This window comes from Orbicella franksi, chromosome 8 (assembly GCF_964199315.1).
Source record: "Orbicella franksi chromosome 8, jaOrbFran1.1, whole genome shotgun sequence".
Lineage (NCBI taxonomy): Eukaryota > Metazoa > Cnidaria > Anthozoa > Scleractinia > Merulinidae > Orbicella > Orbicella franksi.
In genome coordinates, this window is record NC_138152.1 from 28,215,425 (window position 1) to 28,237,238 (window position 21,814).

The window sequence follows — 21,814 nt, forward strand, 5'->3', positions numbered from 1 at the left end:
TACGCGTAAGTTCTTCGACCCTTCTTCAGTTCTCGCTTGAAAATTAAACTTTGGTTCCCTCTTGCTGCCTCAGTTCCATGATTTCTTTACCTAACGCCAAGAACAAAAACAGACATTAATTAATAGACATTAATATTCAATGCCGTCTCCAGTAAGAGAAGGTGATACATTGACTATGGGACAGTACGGTTTTCCCGCCTGCTGAGTACTGATTGATCAATTCAAATTTTAGACCCACCGGCCGTGTGCTAAGCCGAAGTTCGTTTTCTCAGGGCCCGCCCTCACTACGACGGAAGAATTTGAAAACGTAGGTTTACTTCTAAGGTTAGGCCTATCATCCACACCAATCCGTCACGAAAACAGAGCCTTTTGAAAACGCTCTTCAAACCGGAGGAATTTGAAAACGCCGGCTTTGCGTTTTCGTGTGGACAGTAAACATTTGAAAATGGAGCTTTTCGTAAACAATGACCTCACGATAATTATGTGATTTCCCCACCGGAGTTTTTTCCAACACAAATCCAAAATGACCGGTGATTGTTGCGTTTTGAAATTCTTCCGGCGCCTTATGGGAGGAAAACATTTGATGCGTTTTCAGAGTGAAATATCCGTTTTCAAATTCCACCGCGTAGTGTGGACGAGGCCCCAGGCAAACAATGTCTCTCTAACGTGTGAATTGTATACCTTGCTTCACCTCAGTGTCTTCTATTACTTCAGGGGTCCTTTTCCCGAGGGTCTCGGGAAGAAACCAGCAGAAAAGGACTGCAATGAAAGACAAACCGCCCATAAAGGCAAACGGCAAAATGGCGTTAACACGTGTCATCTGTACAACAAATGGCGAACAGGAACCTCCAATGTCACTTGCAAGAGCTACTATACCCATGCCACTATTTCTGAAAGGAAGAAAGAGACAGTGATAATCAATGACCCAAATTGATTGATCGAAGCTAAATCAAAACGAATATAAGGTTGAGATTCTAGACAAAACTCGGCACGATGTAACTATTGCATTTTGTCGTCTGGAAATTAGCTTACCGAACTTGCGTGTAACCAGCCTCGAAATTGAACTTGCCCAAAATTGTCTTCCCTGACGAAAGATCCCCGAAAGCTATGCTCTATTTATTGATACGCCCCAACAGGACATTCCCGAATTACCTTAAGTGCGAGTTTTGGTGCCCATCATTTCATATGAAAATGAGATATCATTCACATGCAAATTAAATTCAGTTTCATATGAATGGTTATGCACCAGGCCTCGCTTTGATAGAGAGGCTTAGATCAACTCAGAAATGGCTCAGGTAAGGGAGAACGCTCAATTAGATCTACCGCTGCGCTGGGGACCTCGACCCCTTCGAAAGGTGCAAATCACCCCTCTCTCCCTTAGTCGAACGACAAAGAGCCCACTTCACAACTCGGTCTGTTTCTGTTTCAAGTTTTAAAGAGTCCGACTCGTCTTTAGGGCCCAACAAAATGGATCAGCCTTGAAACTGCCGCTGGTAATCATCAAGCTATAATAATTATTTTACTTGTAAATAGGTGTGCCCTGGGTCTTTCAGATCTTTACCTGACCACGGTTGGAAAGAGTTCGGCCGAGAAAATGTACACGACATCGAACGAAGCGGTGATAAATAGTTTACCCAGCATACCAAGCGTGACTCGACCAGCAATGTAAGCTGAAGGAAAAACAGTAAGGGAACCGTTGCCAAGAAACTTTCATATCATAATAAAGATTTAGCGCGTGATGCTTGTAACAAAATCGGCAATAAATTTCAACGTTCTTTTTAACATTTCTGATAAATTTTGTGTAGCCACGCCATGCTTGAAATGTTGAAGCATAAAATGCTAAACACCGCTTAAAAAGCTTTGAATTTTGTTCTTTTAAATAATTTTCTTGCGTAGTTAACAACTTAACTCCAAAAAATGTCAACTGAGTGAGACCAAATCCGTGATTTACGGTCCTAAGCGAGACAACGAGCATACCCCACCTTTTCACATGTTCCCCGCCTCAGCGTCTATGCGCATACTTTTTCTTGCTTTTCTTATTAATGCTTTTTGCAACCCCCTCCCCCCGGTATGTTGCCATAATGAGCGCAGATATTGTTTCCTCGTTACCTGTGTTTTCTGTTCCAGCTGGGATAAATGAGATTGCTACAACAGAAAGTCCTGCAGTTGTCAAGTAAGCTATGATACTCTTCTTACGGCCAAACCTAAAAGAATGGAAAGAAAAAATAAACCCGGTAGATAAGGAATAGCGCTGGCCAAAAGGATAGCGGTCTCTGCGAGACGGGCACTCAGATGTCAGTGCGCCGTTGACGCAATCGCGGGCTCACCTATTGCAGTTGTCAATCGATAATACATGCGCAGGCATTTCAACCAAGCTTGTTAAAGTAAAGTTCAAATAGATGCTTCCACCAAATTCACCTGAACTCAGAGAGAGTCCGTAATACAATACGCCATGAACAAACCTGAAATACAACAACAAAAGATAAATTAACCTGCAGTGGAAGCTCATCTCCTCTGGGGAGTGACCGCTGGCTAGGTCGCGTATATTGGTACATTTGGTTTAATTGAAGAGGAGGTCTTAGTTTGTGTTGCTTTTGAAGCTCATTTGGCTCGTGAAATAATACTAAGTATATGCCATTTGGAGAAGCTAGACACCCAAAATTCTGACTACGCTAACACGAGACATTCAATGTTAATAGTTTATTGAGGATTCGTGAGTCAGTCATCTGATGCATGCAGTTGTGTTCTGTCTAATAACACAATCTGTATCCTTGCAAATTACAGCTATTGGTTATAACAACTAGAACCTGTAATAAGCCAGATACGGAAAAAGCACTGACTAAAGAAACACCACTTAGATGTGGCACGAGACCCCGAGGAAAGGGTACAAAATCAGTAACGTGGAACATTTTACAATTGTTCATACAAGCTGTTATGAGAAACTGGCTCAATACAAAACAAAAGAATGACCTAAATCTCCCGACAGATGTCAAAATAGTCCCTAAACGTCCCATGACACCCCGCGAGCCGCTCCATCGTGCCGTCAGAATAATCATTTCTGACTAATTCGTCCCTCGATTGTCGGAAATTATATGTGGTCACGAAAAGCATTCTTGTCAATATAACATAGGAACGTCTGCCCCCACCCCCTACCCCCACATCCTTTTTGGCTCCTGTTGTAACCAAACAAGAATACGCTTCCATTGCAAGAACATTATTACTCACCATGCATACATTTGAATGAGTGTCAGCTTGGCCAGTTTCCGTGTCTTAAAGAGTTCCAAGAAACCTTTATTGGTTGTAGTCGCTGGGACTTGAAGTTCGTCGCTTGGCATGTCTTTCTTGTTGACCCTTGCTACGTTCGACAAGATTTCTCGGGCTTCTTCTTTGCTTCCGTTTACGAGTAGCCACCGCACAGATTCTGGAATAAATCTTCGAACAAAATTCGGGTTAGTCTACGCCGAGCTCCATTTTAACTTTTAACCGGCCCTGTGCATAGAACAATTAGATTACGAGCTCGAGATTTCTATCGTGCGACAGTTGTTGGCAAGGGATGAGCAGTTTGTGTCAGCTATAACGCAGAGAAATCTCTAGCTCATAATCTAATGGTCAATTCCCTCTGTGATATGCGCCTCAGGGAATCATGTTTGTTGTATTCATCATCTTGGAATGGATATTTATTTTGATGACTGCAACTACCATGATTCCCTGCAGGCGGGAAATGGCCATTGTCTTACGATAATTCTACTAGGGGCATTGAATGGTCCCATTCAATTTAAAAGTGCTCGCAAAATTTGGTCTGCGGCTCGCTTGCTCGTGCTCGCAAAATTTTTGCAACTGCTCGCATGCTCGGATTCGTGCTAAAACTCTCTGCCGTGTAGCGGAAGCATTATTTGCATCTTGAAAACAAAATTGACGCTGGAAACAACGTTTTTCCCGTTTTGCAAAACTGGGAAACGTCGGAAAAAAATGCAAGCGCTTTGAATGTTTCCGGAAACATTCATTCTGGAAACATGCTTCCTCGTTTTATTGAAACTGACGCACGTAGCAATTCTTCGCGAAAGGCACCCGCAAAGGTAGAAGGTAATCCAGAGACATGAGGACATGAGGAATATTAGTATTACTATTCGACCTCAAGAGTTTTTCAGAATTGCATGGCTCATTCTCTACAACAGCTAGAACAGATAGCGAGTTAACAAGAGAACGACATTCGTGATAGATCGTTAGTAGAATTTATACTAAAAATAGGTAAAGAATAGCCTTTACGCACGAGGACATCACTAAAGAAAATTTCATCACCAAGCCTCGCTTTGAAGATGCAAATTGCAATTTTAATCGTGCACAAATTCCCAAAACAGCAAAGATGAAAAGGATACCCTCGCGAAAACTGAACACGACGGTGCAAGAGGTTTGAGAAAATTCTCGCAAACGAGGCTTCGTAGTGAATTTTCAGCGTTTGACGTAATCATGAATAAGGCCTGTTAACGACCGCTTGACAAGTGATTTTGTTTTGCGGGAAACCCTCCTGGTAGATTCGATCGTGTCTCTTATTGGAGTAACAACCAATCAGAATCTAAGTAGAGCTACGTAATCAGAATGGAGTTTTTCAGTCCCAGTCTCACACGTCTGTTTAACAAGGGGGAGAATTGAGCCCAAAAACCTTTTTAACCGTAGGTTAGCAACTTAAGATAGTGAATTAGTCTAGCCACAAAGTGGTTTAAGTGCTCAAGGGCAGAAAAATGGTAAAGTCTGCATACGAGCCAAGTGGCCCATCAGGCCGGCGCTTATCTGCGGTTTCTATAGCATGAAGCGACTCGAAGTATTTCCACACCCCTCTATATAGGACGCTAGTCCATCGCAAGGATACCTAAAGCATTAAATGTTTCGGTACCCAGTTATACACCTGGTTGGAAATGTCCCCAGCCAGGGCTCGAGCCCGGACCGCTCAGTCGGGAGGCAAGCTCACTAACCATGAGGCAACCGCGCCTTTACAAGCGCTCAAGGAGGATTCGGTAAACTTACCATGCGATTAACTTACTTCCAAAATGCCAGAGTAAAAATCCACGGCGCTGATGATAAGATCAGAAGTGTGCGCCAGTCACGTACAAAATAGGCGATAAGACCCAGAATCATCAGGGCTGCCGTGAAGTAAAACCACACCACTATCCCTGCCAAGGCTCGCTTCTCAGGTCCAACTAGTTCAGTTGCTAAAACGAACATTGAAAGTAGACAGCCAACCTCAAAAAATCCGACGATGAAACGACACACAGCGACGATCCAGAAGACCTTTGCAAATGCCATTGCAAACGAGAAGAGTAGTACAATCAACAATGAAGGGAAAAGAACACTTTTGCGGCCATATTTGTCGGCTAAAGAACCAAGAATGATGGCTCCAACTGCCTTACCGAAAAACAAGATGGCGCCGCTAGCTAGCCAGGCCATGAAGCCACGACTGCAGACCAAGTCAAACTGAAAAAAACATCAAGAATAATAAATCAAACAATTAATTCAATGTCTTAAATGCTTTTGTCTTTATTTTGTTTTAAACGTTTAAGCGAATTTGGTGGAGCCATAACTTGTGTTTTGGCGAGACCCAATCGAGTTAAATACCTCACGATGGCGAGACAAAACGAGCCTGACACACAGCTGAAGATTGCCATAAAGCTATGATTATGTAAGCTTATGTTGTTACCATACTGAAAAAACGGCCATACATCCGGCCATATCCGGTCAGAAACTTAGCAGACGGTCCCGATTGGCTTAAATCGAATTTGGGCGGGGTAATGTAGAAGAGCCGATGCTTCATTTTACATCATTGCGCGAGGCCAAATACAAGGCTGTGTCCGCTAGAGATGTCGACCCGTAAATTAGAGACATCCGCGAGCTATTTTGAGAGAACACTGAGTGGTATTAGTTATTTAACAAATAAAGAAGCCTAAGTCGTGTATTATACTGTGATAAAACACGACGGGAATTTGAGACAACGTGAGAAATGTAAAAAAACACGAGCCAGGCTTTTTCTGTTTTATTTAAGCAATAGACCGCTCTTTCTATGGGTTTACCGGCGCAATAAACCACGCGGGATGTTGGGAGATCACGAGAAAAACCAATCACAGCGACTGAAAGAATGAAAGCCCAGACTCCGTGCCGGACACGAAATCCGCAGAGCAAAGCGACAAAAACATTTCACGCTAAGAAAGTTTTAACAAGTGAAAGGAAAATGTTATCGGTGAAAGGCAAAAAGAATATTAATTAACTCACAAGTATTCTGACGGGGAAATGCAGGGATTCGTGGGTGGAATCGGTCATCACGAAGGTAAAAGGCTGTACAAAAAGTGTGCAAGTAGTCCAAAGTTCATGTGCTTGGCGACGTCAGGATTCAACACAGTGTTTAATGATAACTTTCCAAAGTTTTGCGAATCGAATAAAGGTTAGTTACAGAAACGCTGCTTCCAAAATTTATTCAGAATTTAATTACTTATGTTGAAGGTTTTGAATTCCGTGTTTCTCGGTATTTTGCTAAATGAAAACTATTACCTGAAAGCTAAGCTTATGGAAACCAAATTTATTTATCGTGTTACACATGTATGCATTGAATTTAAACTCAAATTTTCTGATAGAAGTATTTTCCCTGCTTTCTTGACAACTCAAATTGATCAGTCAAGCCCAGCTGACTCCGGCCTCCACAGACCGTGGAGAGCACCGAAGGATTTAAAACTTCCTTAATTTTAATCTCAAGCGTAACCGGAGTCGACGTAAAACTCTACCGTGGAAAAAACAGATAAAGCTTTATAAAGACGACCAACTTCTGGTCCTTTTTTTCCTTGCAAATTTCTATGTTCAATGAAAAGATATTCGTGTTACTGATATCTCAGCCAGTGAAAGGCAAAACTGTTTATTACCTTTGCTATCGCTAGAGTTCCATGTTCTCTTGACTAGTTCCCTCGCGTATATAGAGCTGCCATAGGTCGGGAACCGTGGTTTACGGGTACAATAGAACACAGGTTTAGCAACTCTATTGACCAATCAGAGCGTGCGTAGTATCTCAGTTATTTTGTAAACTGCGATAAAACATAGGTTTTTGACCAATCAGAGCGCCCGTAGGGTCCTATCTATATTTAAATATTAATTATTGACACTCTCGAGATCAGCACGGTCTTCATTGTGCAATAAACGACGATAAACCTTTATTTTAGCCCGGAATATCACTGTAGTATCAAATAACTACTATTAATCCAAAAAAGATCAAAATCTTGGAATAAAACTCCTGAAAGGTAACTGGTTGAAAATATAAATGCCTTATGTGAAAAGTTTACATAACCCGTGAGGACATTCGCGCCCACTACAGGTTTTTTAAAACTTGCCATGCAGAAAGGGAAATAGCAACCTTTACCAAAAAGTTTAAAAACATGGGAGGTCACCGTGTTCGTTTTCGAAATAAGGTGCATTGCAGACTATGCGTTTTTAGAAGCTTTTGTTATTTTAAGACGATCTTTGCGTACAACTATCAGAGATAAAAGAAACTGAATTAGGTCAGCTAAACGCACTCAATTCAACACAACTAAGTATGTTTAAAAGTAAACTTTTGAAGCTGACGTCGTTCCTTGAGGTAGAATGGGCCTTGACAAAGAACAAATATTAGTCTTGCCCGTTCACATTTAAAGAAAACTTCCGTCACACAAGAGCAGAAAAAGACAAATATTTGTAACCTCTCATCTACAGATTTTGTCTGTTTTTAGTTAAAATGGAGAAAATTAGTAAAGAATGTGATCTATGAAAAGAAGGGGTCACCGACTATTTAAAGTGGCCTTCATACAGCAAACTTTAAAAGTCGGCAAACTTGCGTTGGCAAACTTCAAAAAGTTTCAAGTCACACGTCAAACTGGCGTCAAATCACAACACACGGTAATTTGCAATACGGGCCGACTTACTGCAGTGGCATTCACGTAGAACAGTGAAAGAGAAGAAGAGGAGATAAGAAACAGAAAGCGGTGGAGAAATAGAAAGGTTTGGACGAAACCCAGTTTGTCTGCTAGTTCCTCCATTTTCTTTTGTTTGTTTTTAGTATCTTTGTAGACTACAGATGAAACGTCCCACACAGCCGGACAATTGTGAACCTCTTCGATAAGTTGAAAAGTGGCCTCGCGTTTATCTTGAATTGCGTCCGCCATTTACTGCGATGATCATTCTTCACTTTCATCTACAACCGCAGTTCAAATATGAATTATTTCATATATACTTCACATCACTTCACTCCTCACGGGAAGATATGAACTCAATTAAATGACCTCGCTCCCAATGTGCGGCTTCATAGCTCAGTTGGTAGAGCATCGCACCGGTATCGCGGAGGTCACGGGTTCGAATCCCGTTGAAGCCCTGATTTTTTTCAGGCTTCTTCTTTCCAATTGCTTAAATTGGAAAATTTACTGCGATGATCATTCTTCACTATCATCTACAACCGCAGTTCAAATATGAATTATTTCATATATACTTCACATCATTTTGTGAAGTGTCACGCAAATAAATCACGTGAATAGAGCGCGTGCTTTGATTGGTTGACAGTTAATAAGACATGTTTGCCAATCGTTCACACGTCAGATAGAGTTTACCAACTCGAAAAAGTTGGTGAAAAAGTTGGCGAGAATAGAGGCAAGTTTTATTTGTCGCCAGCAGTTTGCCAACGTGATGTGGAGTATTCTTCACTTTCAATTTGCCAACGTGTTTGCCGACTGTATTTGTGCCGTTCATACACACCAACTTGAGTTTGCCAACTTTAGTTTGCCGTGTGAAGGCCACTTAAGAGAGTAAATTGCAGGCGAAGTTAGTATAGCGCACCCGGTGCCAAGTGCTATACTTACTTATATTTCTTCGTTAGCGCGCACGCTTGATGTACGACGTGGCACGACGTTCGCAGTAAGGATGCACAGTAACAATAGGCGTAAGCGTATTTATGTCAAATTTTTGCTGGCTTATCGCGAAGGGTTTTCAAGCATTTTTGAATATTTACCTTACTGAATAACACTAAAAAATTCATTCGCATCAGGGTCAATGAATATTTTGGAAGAAAACTCTCCCTCGTTCGCTTTCCTGACATGCTTCATTCAACTCAGTCAAGGACGACACATCATGCCACAAATTTTCGTATTTCCCTCTTTCATACCATCACTTCGTTTAGATCAATCTGCAATGTCTACATCATCCAGTCGATTAAAGAATTAAAAAAAAAGAACAACATCAACGACAGCAACTTTTCCATTCGTCCTTGTTGGATCTCGGTTTTGTCTCTGAGTTAAATAATCAGCAACATTATCTTCGCCTTCGGTGAATAATAACAACATGCCAGACAGAGAAAAATGAAATTACCAAAGATACATCAAAATAAAATTTTTATGTAAAAGGTTTTTCCCGAAGCAAATCCAAGGAACTGCAAAACATAGTGAGCCTAAAAGGCACTGCATTTTTTTATGCTACACAGTTGAATATGAACGTTAAAAAACGACTTTTCGATGTCATCGGGACGTCATTACCAAGTCAGAAATGAAAAAAGGTAAATTTTGTAAATACATGCACTGGCAAGATGTGAATAGATGTAAATCATCTTCAATGTCTTTGTTTAAAAAGAAAACGAAACATCCCTTTCGTAAAGATGATCAGATATCTGAGCTAGACTGTAGAACCAACCGGGTCACTCGTTTGTATCTCATTGAATTTGAATGGTTCCCTTTGTCTCTATGTGCTTCGTTCTTAAAAGCGTCGAGGGATATGTCCGGGGGGGGCACTGCCATATATGGGCTATACAGGTATGTGCCGCTGTGAAGGGTATGGTTTTCAAGAAGTTTACTCTAGGATAGGGTATATAAATCAGAGCGTTTGGGTCTAGAATAGGTTATCATTTTTCACAAACTGACTGTTTGGTTGAAGATTTTATCTAGAGTAAGGAAACCAGGAATTGCTAATCAAAAATATAAAAAAATCAAATCGGCAAGTTTAAATTCACGCAAATCAGACTGAACAGTGTCGATAGATGGGGGGATTTGGGGTGTTTACTCTAGTATAGGTTAGCAAATATAAGCTGAACTAGCTCTGGTATAGGTTAAGGGTTCCAGGGTCCCAGCGGCACATCCCCACCCAGAAATTCCCAAAGTACCCCCCCAGGAATATGTCAATAAGTGGCTCGCTATTGGGAAATGGCTCTGATATCTATACATCGCTCTTCCTGGGTAAAAAAAAATACTTTTTTGCAATTTAAGAACTTAAGTCTACTGTTGGCTGCTTAAACTTTGTTTATTTCTATTTTTTTAGTGTGGGTATCTATCTTTCTTTGTTTGTGTCCCTGACCTAAACATGTAAAATATCTTTTCTTTTACTGGCGGCCGGCATTTTTAACTCTTAGGTTATTTCGGGAAGCCAGTACCCTATAACTTTTGTCCCTACTCTATCTGAACATCGTATATTTCTTACTCTAGAGTGAAATAAAAGCGTTTTGTCGTTCTTGTGAGTTAAATAATAATACCTCGGAATAAAATTATGCGTTACACCTGGAGGTGCTAATTACAAAACATGGAGAAGTATCATTCGCGCACAATTTTTTTGTTTTTATAGCTTGACAGTGATGTTGTTTTTTTACCGTTATATTTCAATGTGAAATTTATCGCTAAATATTCGCTTACTATACACTTGCTCAGTAAAAATTAATTTACGCAGTACAGATCCCTTATCCTTTCCTCTTCTTGGGAACGAAGCTATTAATATTCTTAATATCTTTTTTTAATAAAAGAACCTCTTTGGCCACCGTTGAACTTAACTTGACCCAGAACGACAAGATATGACTTCAGACATAAGGGTTGCAGCTAGTAACAGGGAAACAGAGGAACTTGCCACAATCATTATTTTCGCATTTGTTTTTTATAGTCGTCATAAACACCCTGAATACCAAAGAAGAGATTTCAAGTATGGACATTACCTCAGTCATAATTTTTTTCATGGACATTGCCTACCTCATAAACGGCCCTGAACATTTCTTTTCTTACCTGATCAACAATCGTCTGGTGCGGGCCTTCATAGAGATTGTAATCCGCGAACTTCCATTCACTTCTGTTCAGGGAACATCTTCTATCGTACAGCTCAATAGGTCGTGTTGCTGTGCTGTAAACCTTGCTCTGTGCCGATGAACTGTTCAACTCCAAACACGCCGTGCTATTGTGAGCGCACATCCACGGTGGCTCGTACGCCGCAAACACCATGATAAGACTTTGGTAGGTGATGGGCATAAATATGAACAAGAACATGACTGAAATACGGATCTGGTAAGGACCAAACTGGTTTATGCGCCTTAGAACCGAGTCCACGTCCAGGGCCATCGTGTTCTCGAAGCCTAGCACTTAGAAGCCAGAGAGCTCTTTGATGCTCGTTGATTTTTTTCTGTTTTGTGTTTCATCCAAGACCTCAACCTGATCTGATCGACTGTGTGAATTTTGCCCTTGCTTCTTATGCTGCTTTTAGGCCCCGTTCACACTAGGCCGAAGAAATTTCGTCTCCACTCTGAAAAGACATCAAATGTTTTCCGTCCACACTACGCTGGATAAAATTAAAAACGCAACTTTATTTTTTATGGTTATGCCTACCGTCCACACTAATCCGTTACAAAAACGGAGCTTTTCGGAAAACACTCTTCAAGGCTCAAGAAATGACTTGTTTTACTGGCCGTGTTTTCGGCTCATGGATATTTTAGATGCTGGACTGGTTTTTCTTTCTCACTCTCCGCTGAGGTCAGGAGATCGCTTGGGGCGTACTCGCGGTCGTAAATTAAAGACATCTGAAAAAGCGCATGGCTTGTTCTAAAACCTCAGGAAGCGTTCCTTTGGGGGTGATCTGGATCAGGATCGGTCATCCAAGATCTGTCTGAATCATGGTGCATCAAAGGAATCGATGAATCCACTCTGTTCATGCCGGACTCATCGGTTCTTTTGATGCACCATGATCCAGGCAGATCTTGGATCACTGATCCTGATCCAGATCACCCCAAAGGAACGCACCCTTAGGGATCCGCAGTTTTGGTCAGTTGGGACATGTTCTCATGTGAGTAATTTCTCTGATTCAAGGATAGTTTAGTGCAATGAACGATCGAAGATGTTTTAATAGTCAAGTCCAGAGGACAGAAACATGGGTAATTCTAAAAGCGACGGGACGTAAAATAAATGTGGATTTGGTCTCATTTGATAGAACTGAAGTTGATTGTAGCTATTTACCTGTGTAAAACTCTGTGTTCACAGCACACTCAGTCATTTGTTTTATTATAACTCGTTACTTCAGTTAGTAGTTACGATCAAAACAGCGCGAGTGTTCCACCTAAATAAGGTTAATGATTATTTGTAAATTAAAATTTATACTGTGTCACGCAACACACAAACTCCTCCAAGTCTTTTTGCCCACCCTTGTATTGAAACACGTCCGTTTCAAGTATCACGAGTCGGTTAAAAAGCCTTTTGATTGTTGCTGTTGTTGACAATATTGTAGCAATCAATTCCTAAGAGTTTGGCCTGGAAGAGAAAATTGTTTCTACCCGAATCATAAACTTGACACTTTTCTCGCACAATGCCTTTCTCAATCCAGGTGCACAAACGGGCACCGGCGAATTTCATGCTGCGGGTAATCCTGCGATGAACTTTCATCCCATCCAGGGGGGAGTAGAAATACTCCTAGTCTCTTCATGCTACAGAAACTGGGATAAGCTCCGGCTTGATGGGCCTCTCGATTTGTATGCAGACTTCACGTTTACCTTTCTCAAGTGTCCATGATTTTTTGGCGCAGACATTTGACTACTGAGATGAACCGACTTCGTCAACGATTTTGACGTCGTGCCGTCCCCCCGTTTCATTTCTAGGGTTAATGCTCCAAAAATACTTGGGTTGGTTTCCAACAATCCAAATAACCTTAGGGCTAATTCTTTAGTGACGCCTACTTCCGGTGGTGGGGTCTTTCATGTGAAAAGCTCGGGGATGCTTGTGGCAAAATTTGAATTAAGCCCCTAAAGGAGACCACTCTGGGCGTGGTTCAAGCTTTATTTGACCCCTTAAAAGATACCACTTTTAAAAACGGACAGACAAGTATGGACTACAGTGATTTTAATAATGCTAAAGACATAATGTGCCCACATACTAGAAGGTGCAAAAATGGCTAATGAACACAGATATAGTTTCCTTGTTACCTGTGTTTTCTGTTCCGGCTGGGATAAATGATACCGCTACAATAGAAAGTCCTACAATGGTCATAAAGACTACTGTCGTCTTCTTACGGCCAAACCTAACAGAATGGAATAATAATTAAACATAATCTCCTCGTGTGCAAGTGTTTTGTAAGTGTTCTTGCTTTCCCATAGAGGCGATGTACTGTATCCTTTCAGCATAACTGGTGCAAAGGTAGATGTGAGATCCGGTGTATTGATCCCGATTTTATTCACGATCCGACAAGTAGAGTTGTCGATCCAGCAATTGCATCTCTTTAGTGAACGCCAAAGAAGACATGAAACGCGGAAAGCATTTACGTACACCTCGTTGTATATGCGTGAGGTGCGAACAGTCACTCGCCGACACAGACGCCGAATTTCACACACTCGGACGAAAACTAGACTGTGCAAGCTCACAAGAGCTGCTACAGTTTCGGCCCAGTTGTCCGAGGGTTGGATAACGCTATCCAGTGGGTAAGTGTTAACAAAACAAATTATATTACAATGTCCGCTGGATAGTGATTTATCCGGTGGATAGCGTTATCCACCTTTTGAACAATCCGGCCTTGGAATTTTACACAGTGGAGAGGCTCACCTATTACAGTTGTCAATGGCTAATACATGCGAAGGCACTTCCACCAAGCTTGTTAACGCAAAGTTCAGATAGATGATACCACCAAATTCACCTGAGCTCAAAGAGAACCCGTAATACAATACACCATGAACAAACCTGAAATACAACAATAAAAGATAAGTTAAGTGGAAACCCTTCTGCGGCGGGGAGTGACCGCTGACTTTCTTTAACCACTACCTTTGTTTTAATCGAGGAGGTTGTAGTTTGTGTTCTTTTTGATGCTCATTTGGTTTGTAAAATTGTAGTGAATATATGCCGTATTTGAATGCACCGCGCGATAATTACTAATGTGGGATTATGAAGTTAAACACCCGGAGTGGTCAAGACAAGCACCAAGCCCTCTCTCAACCCCCCTTAACCCCTCCTCCCCCACCCTCCCTCCAATCAACTCATCTCTCATGCTCTCTTTGTAACTAAACACGAAGACGCTTTTATTGCTTATTTTCATTGTCACGCCATCAAAAATGTAAATCGCAACCATTCAATAAATAAAAATCTGAGATATGATAGATAATTTATATATAGATTTTCTCCAAGTTTTAGGTCTGTGCGGTCATTCTTTGGCACATTATTCGGAAAAGTGTTTCACACAAATTTATAGAGCTTTATAGGGAGAAGCCATGTTGGTGCTCCTTGGAGGGGCACCAACATCGCGGCCTGTAAGTAACAGAAACATCTGTTACTTAAAGAAACCTTTAAGTTCTTGGAGGGTCTTACATCTGATGAGACTAAAACTTCAGAAGGATTGATAACTTTTAATTAAAAATAAATGATGACGTCACATGAAAACCGGCAATTACAAGGAAATTGTCACTCACCATGCATACAACTGAATGATTGACAGTTTGGCCAGTTTCCATGTTTTCAAGAGATCCAAGAAACCCTTTTTGGCTGTGGTCTCTGGGACTTGAAGTTCGTCGCTTGGCATGTCGCTGTTGTTGACCCTTGCTACGTTCATCAAGATTTCTCGGGCTTCTTCTTTGCGTCCGTTCACGAGCAACTATCGCACAGATTCTGGAATAAACATTCGAACAAAATTCAGGTTTGCCTTCGCAGATATCCCTGTAAAGGAGCCGCGGGCTGTCAATAAATCAACTTCGTTCCCAGGCTGCCTTTCCTCTGCCTTACCAAGGAAGGCAGATGGAAGAGAGCCTGGGAACGAGGCTGTCAATAAATGAGTTAAGAACGAACGAGCACTTAAGAAGTGACTTTTTTTATTTGTTCAATGGTTATCTCGACCGCATGGTGAAATAAAAACGTATGTACCAATCAGTCTCAGTCGATCATCGTCATCAGAATGGAATTTTCTGGTCCAGTCTCATATGGGGAAGAATTAAACCCGGAACGGGAAGTCTCTTTTAACCCTTTAGGCCCCAATAGTAATCAGTATAAAATTTCTCCTTGCAATAACAAAAGTTTATCATTGGAAACGGTTATGAGAATTCAGGATATGATCACCCAGAATAAATTTCTTGACAGTTTGACAACTTCTTTCAACTGCTGCTGCTGCAATAAACGTATACGGATTCCAAAGGTTAATTTATATTTGATGTTGGCGGGGATCAAAAGGGATTACTATTGTTTTACTGGTGATAAAGTGGTTTACGCGCTCAAGGAGGATTTCGTTAACTTACTTCCAAAATGCCAGAGTAAAAATCCACGGAGCTGATGATAAGATCATAAGTGTGCGCCAGTTACGAACAAAGTAGGCGATAAGACCCAGAATCATCAGGGTTGCCGTGAAGTAAAACCAAACCACAGTCCCTACCAAGGCTCGCTTCTCAGGCCAACCAGTTCGGTAGCTAAAACGAACATTGAAAGGAAACAGCCAGCCTCAAAAATTCCGACTATGAAACGACACAAAACGACGATCCAGAAGACCTTTGCAAACGCCATTACAAATGTGACGAGCAGTACAACCAACAATGAAGGGAAAAGAACACTTTTGCCGCCATATTTGTCGGCTACAAGGCCAAGAACGATAGCAACAACTGCCCAACCAAAAAACAAGATGGCGTTTGTTAGGCAGACCAAGAAGCCAAGACTGCAGATCAGTCAAACTGAAAAAACCATCAAGAATTATGTTTAAAAGCCTTTTGCAATGCTAACAAAATAATCATTAAAAAAGCGTCGAATCTCTTTCTTGTTTGTAATCACCGCACCTTTTTCCATTAATATTATATCATTTGGATGCTTTTTGTTTCTTCGTGTAGGAATTGCCGATATACAATTTAAAACTCTAGTGGATTTTCCGTTTGAGATTTCTTAAAGAAAATGCCTCGTATGGCCTTGAATCTTAATGAGGTACAACTATTCCTCAACAATTTGTATGCAGCTTCATTAGTGTCTGTTCGATCCTTTACAAATCGTTTCCACAACTTGTTTTTATTTCGAATGCTTGTCCTCCATTCCTGGGTCATAAATGATAACTGATTTCCTCTCATTTCAAACTGTTTAATCGGGGCGTGGTCATTGAGGACTTCATTGTATAATGACTCAAATGTAAAAAGTTTTGACATCAATATCATCAAATACCTCCACTATGTAAAAAGGTGTCATATGCAAATCACTCAAAAGCATCTCTTTGTTGTAATTTTTCATACTTCTAAAACACATTTTTCGAGACCGTCTGCCAGAGCTGAGTGGTCACTAATGCAAGTGAAGTACACGTGTGTAAATTTCAGGGAGTGCCAAAAGTAGCATCTCTAAAAAGTCAAGTAAGCATAGTTTGGGATCCCCACACCAAAAACGCGAGTGTGCCGCATCGCTAAGCGCGCGAAAACACGCAGAAGGAAAACTAATTGACATCGGCAAGAATCTTTAACCGAAGCACTGTCTAAATCAACAGAATTCCACAAGTGAAATACACGTGTGTAAATTTAAGGGAGGGCCAAAACGGGCATCTTTAAAAAGTCAAATAAGCATCGTTTGGTATCCCGTTACCACAGACGCGAGTGTGCCGCAGCGTTAAGCGCGCGAAAACACGCGGGAATAAAGAAAATTGACATGGACGAGGATCTTCAACCCACGCAATGTCCAAATCGATAAAATTTCACAGGTAAAAGACACGTGTAAGTATTGCGTGGGATCCCGACACCAAAGACGTGAGTGTGCCGCATCGCTTAACGTGCCAGAGCACGGGGGAGATAAGAAAATTGACATAAGAGACAGTCTCCAAACCAACCACTGTTCAAATCCATAGATTATTTACAAGTGAAGTACACGTGTGTAAATTTCACGTACACGTGTGTGCCGCATTGCTAAACGCGCGAAAACACCCAGAAGAAAAGAAAATTGAAATCGGCGAGAATCTTTAACCGAAGCACTGTCCAAATGGAATTCTACAAGTAGAATACAGCTGTGTAGATTAGGGGAAAGGCAAAAACTAGCAACTTTAAAAAACCCACTTAGCATCGTTTGGGATCCCGACACCCAAAACACGAGTGTGCCGCATCGCTAAAGGTGCGAGAATACGCGGGAGAAAAGAAAATTGACATGACCGAGAATCCTTAACCCAAGCAATGTCCAAATCGATAGAATTCACAAGTGAAAGACACGTGTGTATATTAAGCGGAAGGCCGAAGCTAGCGCCTTTGACATGGGCGACAATCTTCAACCCTAGAACTGTTAAAATCCATGGAATTTTATAAGTGGAATACACGTGCATATATTTGAAAAAGGACCAAAACTAGCATGTTTAAAGAACCCAATAAGCATCGTTTTGAATCCCGACACCAAAAACGCGAGTGTGGCGCATCGCTAAACGTGCAAGAACACCGCGGAGATAAGAAAATTGATATGGACGAAAATCTCCAACCCAAGCACATTGGAAATCGATACACTATTCACAAATGAAATACACGTAAGTAAATTTAAGAGAGGGTTAAATCTAGCATTTTTAAAAAAAATAAAGTAAGCATAGTTTAGTATAGTTTGGGATCCCCCACAAAAAAAAACTTGACCGTGCCGCATTCCTAAACGCCCGAAAACACTCAACAGAAAACAAAATTGACATGGGCGAGAATCTTCAACCCAAGCACTGTCCAAATCAATAGAATTCCACAAGTGAAATATACGTGTGTAACTTCAAGGAAGGGCCAAAACGGGCATTTTTAAAAAGTCAAATATGCATCGTGTGGTATCAGGTTACCAAAGACGCGTGTGTGCCGCATCGCTAAACGTGCAAGAATACGCAGCAGATAAGCAAACTGACATGGGCGAGAAACTTTACGCAAGCACAGCCCAAATCGATAAAATTTCACAAGTGAAATACACGTGTTTAGATTTGGCAGAGGGTCAAAACTAGCGTCCTTAAAAAGCCCAGTAATTATAGTTTGGGATCCCGATATCAAAGAAGGCTATAGTGCCGCATCGCTAAACGTGAGAGAACACGCGGAAGATAAGAAAATTGACATGGACAAGAATATTCAACCCAAGCACATTCCAAATCGATAGACTCTTTACAAGTGAAATACACATGTGTGAATTTGAGAGAGCGCCAAAACTAGCACCTTAAAAAAGTCTAGTTAGCATAGTTTTGGATCCCCACACCAAAAACGCGAGTGTGCCGCATCAATAAACGCGCGAAAACACGCGGGAGAAAAGAAAATTGACATGGTCGAGAATCTTCAACTTAAGCATTGTCCAAATCGACAGAATTATACAAGTGAAATACACGTGTGTAGATTTGAGAGACGGCCATAATAAGCATCGTTAAAAAGCCAAGCGAGCGTCGTTTGGGATTCCGACACCATAAACGCGAGTGTGCCGCATCGCTAAACGCGCGAGAACACGCAAGGAAAAAGAAAATTAAAATGAGCGAGAATCTTCGAGCCAAGAACTGTCCAACTCGATAGACTTGAGTTAAATACGCGTGTGCAGATTTGAAAGAAGACCAAAACTAGCATCTTTAAAAAGCCAAGTAAGCATCGTTTGGGATCCTGACACCAAAGAGGAGTGTGCTGTATGGCTAAACGCGCGAGAACACGCGAGAAAAAAGAAAATTGAAATTAGCGAGAATCTTTAACCGAAGAACTGTCCAATTCGATAAACTTCTATGAGTTAAATACACGTGTGTAGATTTGAAAGAAGACCAAAACTAGCTTCTTTAAAGAGCCAAGTAAGCATAGTTTGGGATCCCTATACCAAAAACGCGAGTTTGCCGTATCGTTAAACGTGGAAGAACACGCGTGAGATAAGAAAATTGACATGGGCAAGAATCTTAAACCGAAGCACATTCCAAATCGATAGACTTTTTACAAGTGAAGTACACGTGAGTAAATTTGAGAGAGGGCCAAAACCAGCATCTTTAAATAGTCAAGTAAGCATAGTTTGGGTTTCCCTACACCAAAAACGGGAGTGTGCCGCATCGCTTAACGCGCGAAAACACACGGGAGATAAGAAAATTGACATTGGCGAGAATCTTCCACCCAAGCATTGTTCAAATCGATAGAATTCCACAAGTGCAATACACGTGTGTAGTTTTTTGGGGAGGGCCAAAAGTAGCATCTATTAAAAACCCAGTAAGCATAGTTTAAAATGCCGACACCGAAAGCGCAAGAAAAAAGAAAAATGAAATCAGGGAGAATCTTCCACCCAAGCACTCTTTAAATCGATAGAATTCCACAAGTAAAATACACGTGTGTAAATTTGAGAATCTTGTGCGTGTGTTTTACGCTTTTGAATATCTTAAGTTTAACAGTGCGTGGATTGGAAATTCTCACCCATATCTTTTTTGTTTGTTTGTTTGTTTCCATTCCCGTTCGTTTAGCGATGTGCCACAGTCGCGTTTTCGCTTTGGGGATCCTTTATTTTCACGAAAGGCGCAAATGTTAGCCCTCCGTTAAGTCCCTAGGCGTGTGTTTCACGCGTGGAGATCTCTCAAGTTTGACAGTGCGTGGATTTTCTTGTTTCTTTGTCTCCTCGCATGTTTAGCGATGTGCCACATCCGCGTTTTCGCTCTCGGGATCGTAAAGATCCTTTATATTTTCAAAATTTGGCCCTCCATTAAATCTACACACGTTGCTTTCACGGATAAAAGTCTCTCGACTTTGACAGTTAGGACTGGAAATTCTCGCCCATATCATTTCTTCTTGTTTCTTTGCATCCTCGCGCGTTTAGCGATGTGCCACACTCGCGTTTTCGTTCTCGAGATCGCGAAGATCCTTGAAAGGTGCAAATCTCGTTCTCCTCGCGTGTGTTTCACGCGTGTGAGACCTTTCAGCCTGGACTCACCCAACACGCGTGTGACGGTTTCAGGAATAAATACGCCGTGTCCGAGAATTAATTTATTTTTCGCTTTTCTGTATTTTCTCGAGACGTTGGGATGCCTGAGCTGAATACGGCAAAAAAAAAAAAAAGGCTCAATGAATAGCCTTTGGAAGAAAGCTCTCCCTCGCTCGCTTTTCACGACATGCTTCCATTCCCCTCAGGCAAAAATTAAAGTGAACACCAACGTGCGGCCTTTTCATGCCTTACTTCGGTTAGATCACAAGCTACTCCTGATCCTTTCTGCTTCTTGAAAATGACCGACTGAAGTGAACTGTCAGCCTGAGAATGACAAGATATAACCTTGTCTTTTATTACCTGATCAACAATCGTCTTATGTGGTCCTTCGTAAAGATTGTAATCCGCGAACTTCCAGTCACTTCTGTTCAGAGAACATCTTCTATCGTACAGTTCAATAGGTCTTGTTGCTGTGCTGTAGACCTTGCTCAGTGCTGATGAGCTGTTCGACTCCAAACACGCCGAACTATTGTTGGCGCACATCCATGGTGGCTCGTACGCCGCAAACACCATGATAAGAGTTTGATAGGCGATGGGTAAAAATATGAACATGAACATGACTAAAATACGAATCTGGTAAGGACCAAGCTGCGTTATACGCCTCAGAGTCGAGTCCACGTCCAAAGCCATCGTGTTTTCGAAGCCCAGCTCTTAGAAACCAGAGAGCTCTTACCTTCTTGCGTACACTTCCGGATTCAAGTCTATCCTGTTTCATCTAAGACTTCAACCTGATTGGCTGCGACCCTTGCTTCGTTTGCTACGTGTAAACTGCATTCCCGGGTTGTTAGTACGCTGGACAAAACTGTTCTGGATCGACGTTTTACCACAAAAAATTAAAACAAGCAAAGGGATGCAAATAATTTTTTGATTTCATTAAACCTTATTAAATTCCACACATGGAAAGTTATTTTCATATAGATCACGCAAGGAAGCTTTGCGTTACAGTGTATCTAAATTTGCGGACTGAATCACAAAAGTACGGAAAATTGCGCGGTTTCTGAGAAAAAAAATAGTCATGGTTTACATCGACATCGTATAGTTAGACCAGTGTTCTTGTGCGGAGAACATCGTTACGCGTTTTTGGATTTTTCATGAATTCGATGAGGACGTGATATGAGAAAGGTGAGATAATCCATCTAAACAGCAGTTATAATCCTGTGATACATCAGTGGTTTAGAGAATCAAAGATTCAAGTTGTGGTGCTACCACCGAAGGGGCAGAAGGCAAACCAACCAAAAATTTCAAGTTGTTATGCATGAAAATGCGAGAAAATAGCAAGCTCCAGGTGGATGAGCCCAGAAAGAGGTCCGGAAACTTTCCTAAAAGCACAAATAACTATGTCTGAAGTTGTTGACCGACAGCGCTTTGACACACACTGTGGCTTCTACGAAGCGCGAGCCAAAGGCAGCCATCTTTAGAACAGGTGGACGACCGATCTAGTGGCAACAACAGTTTAAAGACATTAAAGAATATCAGTTTCTGAAGACAGTATCGTATTTTAGTGGCCAAATAAGTTGTAAGTCTTTCTTATGCTTTTTTGACAAAAAAATCTGCCAGCGCGTAAATAGTTTCTTCGCAAAACAACACTCCAAATGTGGCTCTTTTTTCTCAGAAATCGCGTGATTTTGCATACTTTTGTGACTCAGTTACCAAATTTGGACAAGGTGTAA

The 21,814-nt window shown here is 41.3% G+C and overlaps 3 protein-coding genes across 4 annotated transcripts; all 3 read right to left on the bottom strand.

Annotated features, from left to right (window-relative positions):
• Positions 1-966: 966 nt before the first annotated feature.
• LOC145494326 (solute carrier family 22 member 15-like) lies at positions 967-4,098 on the bottom strand. The gene is made up of 5 exons (XM_081473768.1): positions 4,045-4,098; positions 3,226-3,455; positions 2,328-2,462; positions 2,078-2,204; positions 967-1,707 (listed from the first exon to the last, which is right to left on the bottom strand). Exons 1-5 carry the CDS (start codon positions 4,096-4,098, stop codon positions 1,558-1,560), a joined length of 696 nt encoding a protein of 231 aa, XP_081329894.1. The 3' UTR covers positions 967-1,557.
• A 263-nt stretch (positions 4,099-4,361) lies between these two features.
• LOC145494973 (uncharacterized) lies at positions 4,362-21,140 on the bottom strand. Of its 2 annotated transcripts, none has more exons than XM_081474550.1 (2): positions 20,445-21,140; positions 4,362-5,469 (listed from the first exon to the last, which is right to left on the bottom strand). In XM_081474550.1, exons 1-2 carry the CDS (start codon positions 20,772-20,774, stop codon positions 5,035-5,037), a joined length of 765 nt encoding a protein of 254 aa, XP_081330676.1. In that variant the 5' UTR covers positions 20,775-21,140; the 3' UTR covers positions 4,362-5,034. The 2 variants fall into 2 exon arrangements, with proteins under 2 accessions (XP_081330676.1, XP_081330675.1); XM_081474549.1 differs by lacking the exon at positions 20,445-21,140 and adding an exon at positions 11,031-13,646.
• Positions 13,741-15,081, bottom strand: LOC145494974 (solute carrier family 22 member 15-like). The gene is made up of 2 exons (XM_081474551.1): positions 14,678-15,081; positions 13,741-13,955 (listed from the first exon to the last, which is right to left on the bottom strand). Exons 1-2 carry the CDS (start codon positions 14,815-14,817, stop codon positions 13,817-13,819), a joined length of 279 nt encoding a protein of 92 aa, XP_081330677.1. The 5' UTR covers positions 14,818-15,081; the 3' UTR covers positions 13,741-13,816.
• Positions 21,141-21,814: the final 674 nt, after the last annotated feature.